At 39.9% G+C, this 12,441-nt stretch overlaps 1 protein-coding gene across 1 annotated transcript in view; it reads right to left on the bottom strand.

Moving 5' to 3' along the window:
• RTTN (rotatin) overlaps positions 1–12,441 on the bottom strand; it is a 91,954-nt gene that overhangs the window by 55,173 nt on the left and 24,340 nt on the right. Inside the window, exons 19-23 of the mRNA XM_083622448.1 lie at positions 12,155–12,254; positions 10,750–10,838; positions 9,289–9,406; positions 1,944–2,040; positions 197–265 (exon numbers count right to left, since the gene is read on the bottom strand). Coding sequence (XP_083478574.1) covers positions 197–265; positions 1,944–2,040; positions 9,289–9,406; positions 10,750–10,838; positions 12,155–12,254 — 473 coding nt within the window. The remainder of the gene's footprint in view (positions 1–196; positions 266–1,943; positions 2,041–9,288; positions 9,407–10,749; positions 10,839–12,154; positions 12,255–12,441) is intronic.

Raw genomic sequence — 12,441 nt, 5'->3', positions numbered from 1 at the left:
AGATACACTCCGAAGACCTTGCTGCTACTTATTCCATCAGCTGAAGAATGCTTCAGTATGAGAATATTCACACCTTTCATGATGTGCATATGAAGTGGCTTCCCTAGGAAGTGGTCTGTTGGTGGCACTTCCTGGTGAGGCACTCCACAACACCAGGGATACAACTTTCTTAAAGATGCAGAGAGGAGAGTCTTACCGTCTAACAACAGAAACAGGCAAACTAAAGGGAAGAATGCTGTAAGAGTCACAGGGGAAAGTATCAGCCCTATGAAAAAGAAAACAAGGAAGATAGCTGTATTAAAGAAGCACTCCATGGGTTAATCAATTAATTAACTGCCCTGTCACTTAAACGAATGCATTGTGATATGACACAAGGGCCTTAGTTTAGAACAAACTCACAGTGTGCTGATCCACACTGCCAAAATTGTAGCTGCTTCACTCTTCTCCCATTACCACTGTCCCAACTCTCCAGAGCTGGTTTTGGAGGGCACCCAGGGAGCTGGAGGGGGCAGGAGAGGAAGCTCTGTTGCATAGATGGAAGTCAATTGCACCAGCAGAGCTGCAGCACTGGGCGCAGTTTTAAAAAAACAATTCACTTTTAAAACATTTTACTTTTGAAAACCAAGCAAAAGATACCAACCCCTTTTGAGAAAGTGTGTGTGTGCATAAGTGAAAAACAAATTTATTTTACTGAAAAAGAGCATAAGATACTCTTTAAAAATGGAAAGTTTAGATCAGGCATAGGCAACCTCGGCCCTCCAGATGTTTTAGGACTACAACTCCCATCATCCCTGACCACTGGTCCTGTTAGCTAGGGATGATGGGAGTTGTGGTCCCAAAACATCTGGAGGGCCGAGTTCGCCCATGCCTGGTTTAGATGGCTCTAAAGTTGTTTACCATTAATTGTTTAATAAATCAAAACATTAGTCAAAAAGGGCTTGTGCAGTATCACCAACAGTAAAAATTCACAACACATTATTCCTAACAATGCATTTGACCTTTGAGATCAAACTCCAATATGTATTAAGCTACTAAAAGCTTTGTTAATGCATTAACTGCTAGTGTAGGATCAAAACATTGGGCATGTGTTTTAATTCTGAAATTGATTACAATGGTCTTTTAAAAAAATCTCACTACTGTATGTACCCTATAAGGCTATTTTGGTTAAAGCCTGCCAAAAACTTCAGTTCATTTGGGCAAAACACTTAGTGGGCCGTGGACTAAAACCTTAAGAGAACTTCTTGGCATTAGGCTTCCAAAATTAATGGGCTTAGATGCTAACAAAGCTCCAACCAGCGGGAGCATCCTGTGAGAAGAGTTCCACTCATAGGACTTCCCTACCAACAGAAGGGCAAAGAGATGTGGCTCCCTGCAGTCTTCGATTTATAGCCACTAGGCTCCTCAAAGATCCTCTTCAGAGTATCAGGGGACTCTCTAGAGCTGCAGCGTCAAGTTTCAACCTTTCTGCCACGCCTGGCATCGTATCAAACATAAGGTGCAATAAACTGGATGTGGTTTGCCCCAAACGGCCCGGTGGGCCAATCTTCATGACTTGATGAGCCTAATTAGACCAACGGGTCAAATATTGCTCAGTTCTTGCTTATAATTTACATTTAACTTTGCTGGAACAGGGAGAACAAATACAGTGGTACATCGGGTTAAGTACTTAATTCGTTCCAGAGGTCCATTCTTAACCTGAAACTGTTCTTAACCTGAAGCACCACTTTAGCTAATGGGGCCTCCTGCTGCTGCCGCGCCGCCAGAGCACAATTTCTGTTCTCATCCTGAAGCAAAGTTCTTAAGCCGGGGTACTATTTCTGGGTTAGCGGAGTCTGTAACCTGAAGCGTATGTAACCTGAAGCGTATGTAACCCGAGGTACCACTGTATTTTGCTTGGTAGAAAAATAAAGGAGCATAAAAGCAGTCACTATAAATCCACCTACCACATCTCTTTTCTTGATGCCTCATCAAACAGTAGTAGACAAAGCAATGCTGCTGCTTCACTCATGACAGCACCATAATCTTGGAATAACAAGCAAACTAAGAACAGAAAAAAAGAATTAAAAATATTTCTCCAAGCAGCATTACCACGGGGTTATACAAATATTCAAGTCTGCTGACGACACAATCCCATGCATCTCTACTCAGAAGCAAGTCCCATTGTTCAATGAGATTTACTCCCTGTTAAGCGTGCAAAGAATTGCAGCCTTAAAACTACTAATTACAGTAGAACTGCCAAGTTTGGATTTGCTTTTTAAAAGTAATCCATCTCCGAGAAGTACAAGAAATATTAATTCATTATATATAGCTGCAGGCGAAGTAATGAATACATCTTTAAAGTTTTTGGAAAGAAAATGCTAAAACGAAACAGCATTTAGAAATAGCATTTCTCCAAGGGCTGATTACTTATTCAGATGTTTAATCTGAGGTTCACAACAGTGAATCAGCAACCTCAGAACACAGTGAATCAGCTCAAAATTGTTGACAGAGTTTTGGAATTCCAGACCATTAGTAATCGTGGCCAGTGGTCCTGGGGTCAAATAAATCAGGAGGCAGCAATTTATTTATAAGACCAATGGAGTTGAATTCCAGTCATCAAAAACCATTCAATGAGTATGTATATGAGAAACTGGTACTTAAATTACAGTATTCTTTGAAGGAAACAGAGGCTGCAGTCCTAAGGACTAAGGAGCAAGTCCCTTTAAAACAGAATAATTTGTTTCCAAACAAACATGTGTAGCAGGAACGGGGAACCCATAGTTCCAACACTTAGAGGGCTACGGTTCCCTGACAACTGGCTAATGGGGGCTGTAGCCCAACATCTGGAGGTTTCACAAGTTCCCCATCTCTGACGTGTAAGATTGTGCTGTACAACAGAAACAGATTTTAAAATAAAGAAACAGGTCCACGTAACATGATAAATCAATTCTATGTAATTCATTAAAAACTAGTTTAAAAGTAAGCTTTTGATCAAGGTGTCTCCCCTGCCAGGTAACACTTCCGGAGGCGGCGCGACCGGTAATGGCTGCCTTCTCCGAGTAAGGAGAAGGGAGCTCCGCTGTAAACGGGTCGTCCGCTACGGCGAAGCGGAGACCCATTCAGGAAAACCACAGGTGGCAGAAGCCTGTGGTCTCGGGACCCGGCGGGCGCCAGAAGCAGCCCCCAAAACGCTGAAGGGACCCCGTAAGGGGCTCCGGATCGCGGAGGGGGTAGCGGCGCTGTGGGTCGTTGCGCAAACAGCGAAGTGAAGCCGCGTTGCTGTTGCCGGTCAGCGCTGTCCTTTCTTCCTGCAACTTTTCTGAACTTTGGAAACTACAACCCGTGAGTAAATTTGGACATTGAAAACTTTCTGAAACTTTTGTCAACTTTCTGAAACTTTTTGAGAACTTTATGAAACTTTTAAAACTTTTTTAAAAAGTTGAAATCTGGCTGAAAACGGAGTGAGGATAAGCAGGAAGCCCATCTCCCGCTATACTGAACTTTAAGCAAAGAGCAGGAGGAGTGGAGACAAAAAGTTATGCGTTAACTAAATGCTGGCACCCTGTTAAAGCAGTTTTCTGAGTGAAAGACTTTGAGCTATTGACTTTTGCTGGTCATATTCGGGGTGCATTGATATCCTTCTTCTGTGGCACCAGTGGATTATAAAATAAATAAGAATCTCTGGTGCTGGAGCTGCCTGGATGAGCACCAGTTTGCAACTTTGGATACATTGAATTCAGGTTTTGAAACATTCTGAGTTGGAACTGGATACTTTGAAACTGTTGCAGTCAAGGCACTGTAAGAAACACTGTTTTGCTTTAAGTTTTACTCTGCTAAAAATAATACATTGTGGAGGCGATAGACATGGATTTAAATTTATAAGTTTAACTTGGATTTGATCTTTTCCCTGAAGACGTATTAAGCTCCCTCTAGAGGATTTTGGACTTACAGCAGTGACTTTGTTTTACTTTCCCTTTCCCGGCCTCTGTTTGACTATTGTATCTGGGACTCTGCTTTCTCATGGGAACAACTTGGATTGACCTTGGATTACAGATAACTTTGGAATGAGTGGCGCAAGGAGAAGAGGAAGGACTAAACAAACAACTCTAACTTTATCTGCAGCCTCACAGCGTAGATCTTCTGTGCCGGCCTTGCCTTCCACTTTGCCTCCAGACATAGAGGCGGCCTCCCTAATACAGGCAGGGGAGGGTGAGACAGAGGAGCTGCACCTGGGAGATATGGCTTCAGGGACAAGTAGCTCTGTCTTGGAGAAAATTTTGGAGAAACTGGAGGCTCTGGACAAGAAGGCTGATTTGCATACAGCTAAAATTGAACAGAACACAGAAAGCTTGAATAAGCTGACTGGACAAGTTGCACAGAATGCCCAGTCTATTGGAGAATTAAAGGAGGCTGTAGGTGAAAATCGTAAACTGGCTGAAGATACTAGTCAAAGATTGGAAGAACTTGAGAAAGAAGTAAGACCACTCAGCAAACAAGTTGGAGAACATCAGATTTACTTTTTGATGACAGAACTGCGAAACAGGGAGACCAACTTGAGGATACGGTCAATACCAGAGGTGGAAGAAGATAATTTTATTGAATTTCTAACTAAGGAATTTGCCAAGTTTTGGAAGTTAGAGGAAAAAGACTTTAAAATTGTATCTGCTTTCAGGCTTGGCAGAGTCAGAAGGACAGAGAAGCCCAGAGATTGTTTGATAACACTGAGATCAAAGGAGGAAAGGGACAAGATTTTGGGCCTGCACTACGAAAAGTCACTAGACATTTTGGGCAAGAGAATTGAAATCTACAAGGACATTCCTAAGCAGTTGCTGGACCTTAGATCTAACTACACGGAATTGGCAAGACTGTTGAGAAGCAACGCAATTATCTTCAGGTGGGAGTTTCCACAAGGATTATCCTTTACCTACAGAGGGAGAAAGATCAAAATCAAAACAGTGGAAGATAGAGACAAGTTTTTGGGAGCACACGGAGAAGACCTCCACAAAGGACTTGGATTGCCAGCGCCAGAACTTCCAGGGGAGCCCGCCCCCTCGGATCCTCAAGGACCGGAGAACAAGGTACCACCCCAGAAAGAATAACCAGACCTATCCAGGATGTCTCTGCAGCTTTTGAGCTGGAACATAAATGGCTGTAACAGTCCCGAAAAAAGGTCTAAAATTTTTCATATTTTAAAAAAGGAACAATTGGACATTATATGCTTACAAGAAACACATGTGATTAGGCTCCATAGAAAGGTGTTAATAAATAAAAGGCTTGGTCAAGAATTTATATCATCGGATACAGTTAAAAAGAGAGGTGTAGTGATCTATGCAAAAGAGAGCCTTTCACCAAAATTTCTCTTTAAAGATGAAAGTGGAAGAATCCTCGCAATAGAAGTACAGTATCAAGGAGAAAAAATTTTGATATTAGGAATTTATGCTCCAAATGAAGGAAAATCGGATTTTTATAAGAAGTTGCACGAGACCATGCTGGATTATCTGGATTACAACAACGTCATCATGATGGGGGACATGAACGGGGTCGTATCAACAAATATGGATAAGTCACAGAACCAGAACATTACTAAAGAGGGAAGACTACCTAAGACCTTTTTTGAAATGACTGACAATATGGACTGGGTTGACATCTGGAGAGTTAGAAACCCCCTGGGAAGAGAAGGAACATTCTTTTCTGAAGCTCAACTGATTTGGACACGAATCGACCAAATATGGATAACTAGAAGTCTGGCACCTAAGGTGAGGAAGGTGGAAATCTGCCCCAAAACATGCTCCGACCATAACGCCTTGAGAATGGATATGACATTGATCCCAATCGGCTCCTTTAGATGGAAGATGAATGATGGCCTGTTTAGAGACCAAAGAATTGTAAAGAAGGCCCAAAAAACCTTAAAGGACTATTTTGAGATTAATTTGAACACTACGGTGGAAAAAAGAACTATCTGGGATGCAAGTAAAGCTGTGATGAGAGGGTTCTTGATTCAACAGAATTCCTTAAAGAAAAGACTGCAAAATGAAAAGAAAGATAAAATTCTGGAAAGTATCAAAGAGTTGGAGAAGAAGTTAAGATCTAACCCGAAGTCCCAACCGATTCTGAGAGAAATTAAACTTTATCAGGCGCAATATTCCAAGCTGATAAATCAGGAAATAGAATGGAAGATTAAAACAATGAAACAAAAAACTTTTGAATCGGCAAATAAATGTGGGAAACTGCTAGCTTGGCAGTTGAAAAGGAGACAAAGATTAAATACAGTAACAAACTTAGAGGTTGAAGGAAGGAACATTCAGAACCCGGGAGAGATTAGAAAGTGCTTCCAGAGGTATTTTAAAAAGTTATATACTTAAGGGCCACAAGATGAAATAGAGATTACACAATTTTTGGAGAGAAATGGATTAGCAAAGCTGTCAGAAGAAAATAGAACAATTTTAAATGGCAAAATAACACGACAAGAGATTGAACAGGCCATCCTGAGTCTGAAACAGGGCAAATCACCAGGGCCAGATGGACTGACCTCTAACTACTATAAGACATTGAAGGATTATTTGATACAACCTTTGTTGGAGGTCAGTAATGAAATAATGGAGGGGAAGAAGGCGCCTGAATCGTGGAAAGAAGCATTTATCACATTGATTCCAAAGTCAGAAACTGAAAAGACACAACTCAAGAATTACCGTCCCATCTCCCTTTTAAATGTGGATTACAAAATATTTGCAGATGTTTTGGCACGAAGATTTAAGAAAGTTTTAAGTGAGATAATCCATAAAGACCAGGCAGGCTTTCTCCCGGGCAGACATATGTTTACTAACACAAGGAACATCATAGACATATTGGAACTTTTACAAACAAACATAAACACTAAAGCAGTTTTAATTTTTATAGACGCGGAGAAAGCCTTTGACAACATATCTTGGAAATTTATGAAGGGGAATTTAAAAGAAATGGGAGTGGGACGGGGGTTTGAGAACGGGATTGAGGCAATATATTCAGAACAAAAGGCTAAACTGATAGTTAACAATGTGGTTACAGAAGAGTTTAAAATTGAAAAAGGTACACGACAAGGCTGCCCGATTTCCCCATTACTGTTTATTTCGGTTCTGGAAGTGCTCCTGAATATGATTAGGGGGGACCGGTTGGTGGAAGGGATTCAGGTCGGAGCGAAACAATATAAACTTAAAGCTTTTGCAGATGACCTAGTTCTGACATTACAGGAGCCGGAGTCTAGTTTGAAAAGAGTACTACAACTGATTCAAAACTTTGGTCGAGTGGCAGGATTTAAGTTAAATAAGCAAAAAACTAAAGTTTTGGGGAAAAACGTGACAGATATTGAGTTGGAACAGCTTCAGAAAGAGACAGAACTAAATGTGGTTAAAAAAGTTAAATACCTAGGGGTAAACATAACAGCAAAAAATCTGAGTTTATTTAAAGATAATTATGAAAAATGTTGGTCAGAGATTAAGAGAGACTTGGATAGTTGGTCAAGACTAAAACTTTCTTTGTTAGGCCGAATAGCTGCCATCAAGATGAATGTATTGCCAAAAATGTTATTTTTGTTTCAGACACTGCAGATTGTAGACAAGACAGAGTGCTTCCGGAAGTGGCAGAAAGATATTTCTAAATTTGTCTGGCAGGGCAAAAAGCCCAGAATCAAATTTAAAATATTAACAGATGCGAAAGAAAGAGGGGGCTTTGCCCTGCCAGATTTAAAGTTGTATTATGAAGCTGCAGCTTTCTGCTGGTTAAAAGATTGGTTACTTCTTGAAGATACGGATGTCTTGGATTTGGAAGGTTTTAATAATGCGTTTGGATGGCATGCATATTTATGGTATGATAAAGCTAAGATAAATAAGGCCTTCAAGAACCATATTGTCAGAAAATCAGTTTTTAATGTCTGGACAAAATATAAAGACTTACTGGAGAATAAAACTCCGAGGTGGCTGTCACCCCTGGAGGCTAAGGCTCGGAAAAGAGCCAATATGGAGGCCAACTGGCCAAAATATTGGGAGATAATAGAAAAGGATGGTGACAACTGGAAATTGCAGAGTTTAGAAAAGATGAGAGACAAAGTGCGAGACTGGTTACACTATGCTCAGATTAAAGAAGTGTTTAAAAATGACAAAAAGTTAGGATTCCAAGTGGAAAAGTCAAAGTTAGAAACTGAACTGTTAGAACCTAAGACTAAGGTACTTTCAAGAATGTATAACTTGCTGCTGAAATGGAACACACATGACGAAATGGTAAAATCAACAATGATAAAATGGGCGCAGGATATTGGGTATAATATTATGTTTGAAGATTGGGAAAGGTTGTGGACCTCTGGGCTGAACTTCACTGCATGTAATGCGTTGAAGGAAAATGTGATGAAAATGATGTATAGATGGTACATGACCCCTGTTAAACTGGCTAAAATATACCATTCGTCTGATAGCAAATGTTGGAAATGTAAGGAAAATGAAGGAACATTTTTTCACCTCTGGTGGACCTGCCCTAGAGTGAAGGCCTTTTGGGAGAAGATATATAATGAATTAAAAAAGGTGTTTAAATACACCTTTACTAAGAAATCAGAGGCCTTTCTTCTGGGTATTGTCGGCCAGAGTGTGTTAAAAAAGGACAGAACATTCTTTTTGTACGCAACAACAGCAGCAAGAATATTAATTGCCAAGAATTGGAAAACTCAGGAGCTACCCACTGTGGAAGAATGGCAGATGCAACTGATGGACTATATGCAATTAGCCGAGATGACCGGCAGAATTCGAGACCAGGGAGAAGAAAGGATGGAAGAAGACTGGAGGAAATTTAAGATTTATTTACAAAAATATTGTAATTTGGCTGAGTGCTGAATTGGATGCCAGTGCAGACAATTGTCTACCATTAAATTAGATTTAAGGCTGAATTATATGTCAAACCAAATTAAGATTATTAATTAAGATGAGTTAAATGATAATTTGTTTGAAATTAATTTAATAATGATGTAAGTGTATGCGGGAGGTGTGGGGGAGTCCCATGTAACAATTGAGAGATGTTAAATGGACAATGATAAGTGGTGCTTATCTAATATATGCTTTATTTGAAAACTTCAATAAATATATTATAAAAAAAAAAAAATAAAAGTAAGCTTTTGGGGCCATCCTAGCCTTTGAAGCAACAATGTGATGTTGGATATTTAAGCCACTAACCGAATAAATAAAATGCGACCCTCCGGTAAAAATCCTACCCTCTTATAGCTTTTGCATTTTCCTCCTTAATGGACCGACAAGGCTATGCGCAGTTTTAGTTATAATTCTGTAAAGTTACCTCTAAATAACACCAGCAAGACAGATGGCTGGTTGGCCAGGGAGAGCCGCTTAGCTGGATCTGCATATATAAGTTTCCGTAACAGGGTAAGACATGGCAACATCATACACCCCATAACCTGCCAAAGCCAGAAAACGTTTCGTTAGCATCGATGCATTATGCCATCTGGCACTTTGCGTACCTTCTCTCTTTTTTCCCAACCCTCTCTGCTTCCCTGGAAACTTAAAAAGAATTCAAAAAGCCTAAATAAGCCCTAATTTTTTCACTTTTCTTTTAATATACAGGTCCATTGTCCCAGGCCTAGAGGACCAATGACCATTTTTAAACTCATGCTTGAATATTCAGGTGTAAAGGTATAAATGGAATGGAACGAGTTGTCTCTTCTTGCTGTGGTGGGGAGTCTGCAACTGGGACGTGTCTCAGTCACAGGGCAGAAAGCAGACATAACCTGGTTCAGTAGTAACATCTTGGGTGGGATAATTATTACAAGGATGAAGTAAGACTACTCATACCTTTACACTTGTTCCACTCTAAACAAGGAAGTTTGCAAATCTGAATGAATAGAAGCCTCATATATCACTGGTGCAATTAACCCATAATCCTAAACAACGGTTCACATTCATATCCCGGTTCTGATAACTATCTGTGACTCGTGCAAACCACGAAATACTTTCCCATATTTTGAGGAAAAGGGAACCTATGGTTTGTTCAAAATTGCAAGACAAAACTTCAAAAGTTCTCCTTTCACATGCAGAGGGAGGAAAGCACAATGTGGCTAGTGACCACACCAGAAAAACAAAACCTGTTACTGAGACTTTGCAGACTGTTTATGTCTGATTTTTTTTATTAGATTACGTTTAACTGGATTGTATTATGCAGTATTTCATTGTATTTTTGCTGTTTTGTACATGGTTTAGCGCCCAAGGATTACAAACATAGTGTTTCTTCTTCTACTATATGACAAAGCCAAGAATGAACATTCTTCAAAATACTTATTTTCCCTGCTATACCTAATCAAAGTCTAAATAGTATTTTTATCAGATTTAAAAAAAAATGCCCACCAAGAATATTGAAGGCACAAACCTAGAAAGTTATTTGATAAAACTATTGTGAATTCTTAAATTGCAAGTCTCTTTCCCTAGATTCAGAACTATGGTCATTGGTTATTTTTTGTTGTTACATACAGACTGATGATAACAGGTTTAAAGAACAGGAAGTTAAAAGATATCTTCCAGTGAATTGCATGTGCTTAATCACTATGCTAAGGTAAGAGCCAAATAACTCAATTAGTTTTGCTCATCAAGTGGAAATACTAAAGTGGGGTGTTCAATTGCCTATTTTTACAACTGAATTTTTAAAGTATCTAATTCCTATATGAAATATTTTTTATCAAACATACAGTAATTTGAGATGGAAAGAGGAGGCTGAAAAAAGTCACATCCTGTTGTTATTCTGTTTTACCTTGCCATCCTGGTCAACACATTCAGCAAAGTAGGAAAGTATTTTGTCTATGATACCCATCTTTTTGATGATTTCATGCATTTTAGAATCTAGAAAGGGGAGTAAGACAGAAATTAGCAGGCCTCAAATGCTGGGCACATGTATTATACACATGTACTGATAATTTAGCACCGTATTTTGAAGACACTTGTGGGTTGCCATATTTCAAAAAGTAAAACTCAGGACACCCTGAAAGCGTGCCTCTTCCCTGCAATCATTAAGCTAGAATTGGCTGTTATGATAACCATATGATTCCACTGAAAACAGAAGCCTTGCCTCTACTGCTATTACTCACTGCCTCTAGTTTACATCACCGTTGCCAACTTTTGGGGATCTAGCAGCACATTTGCAAACTGTGTGAACACCAAACAACCACTGCAACCAAGGACATCACTGCAACCTAGTCTACTGCCCACAACAGTCTCATTTTGGTGGGGGAGGGGACCTGTGGGTGCCATGTTGGAAGCCCCTGCTCTGGACCACGCAAAATGTACAACATCGCATCATCATTATAAGAGTGATCCCATTCATTAGTTGCTACTCACAGTGAGGGGAACACTCAATTGCAACAAAGCCATGTTCAATGTTTCAGCTCAGCTAGGACCAACCTTGGCTCCTTATCCCTCCCTTCCCGCAACTGAGTATTCTATCTGAGCCACAAAAATGTGTGTAAATTTTATAATGATTTAGAATTACACTCTAGCTCCCAGTCCCATGCTGATGCCATTTTACCTCTCTAATAGACTCTTTCAGGTAAGACAAGTACCACTAGTTGAAGGAAAGGCCACAGTGGAAATCTCAGCTTTGGCCAGAGGGGCAGAAAGCTACCATTGTTGAATGCCCCACCAGGCGTAACAATCAGAAAGTATGAAAACAGGGTGTTTCAGAGAAGGATGTGGCACCTTTATGCCCATTGCAGTTTGGGCCCCTCAGTTACATCAGCTCAGAGCTGCCTAGCAAAAAAAGTTACAGGAAACCACCCCAAACATCCTCTGCCCTAATCAGTGTGAACTGGCAGGGTTTGGGATGTGGTAGTGGGTCTGCAGCTCCACCCCTCCATAACCTAAGTTACAATTGCTTCTGTAGTGTCTGAATTCGCTTGTTTTCTTGTTCCCTGCACATCCTTTTTGCTATTGTGATAATAATATCAAAATATTGTGATGATAATAATATCAGTCAATGGGGTGCATACCTATTACAATTGTCAGAATAAATCATTCATGAAATAATCAATCCAAGTCAAAAGATTACCTCAAAAGGGGTTAGATGGAGTATCCATCTTAAAACATTATGCCAAAACTACTCCCAAGGAGGAAGCAACTCTGTGAACTGCTGCTGGTAAAAGTATGTAGGAAAAACACTTTACCTTGCATAATTACAGCTAGCTGCTCAGCTGCTGACTTCCTCAAAACTAGATCAATTGTGTCCGAGATAAAGATATCATACAGCTTTTCAACAGTCTCAGCCTAAAAATAAAATGATACATACCATTATCTATCTGGAAAAATATTTGCCTTCGTAATCCCACCAGGGGCAGAGACACCTTCAGCTCAATTGTATAAGGGTTATTTGATCAGATGTTTCATTCTGCCTAATGTTAAATGGCTAGAGGGGATCGTTTGGGCACAAACACAGTATCAATTTAGTGTATTT

This window comes from Podarcis filfolensis, assembly GCF_964270895.1.
Source record: "Podarcis filfolensis genome assembly, chromosome: 7".
Classification (NCBI taxonomy): domain Eukaryota; kingdom Metazoa; phylum Chordata; class Lepidosauria; order Squamata; family Lacertidae; genus Podarcis; species Podarcis filfolensis.
The sequence above is the reverse complement of the archived record's forward strand: the minus strand, read 5'-3'. Positions and strand labels throughout refer to the sequence as shown.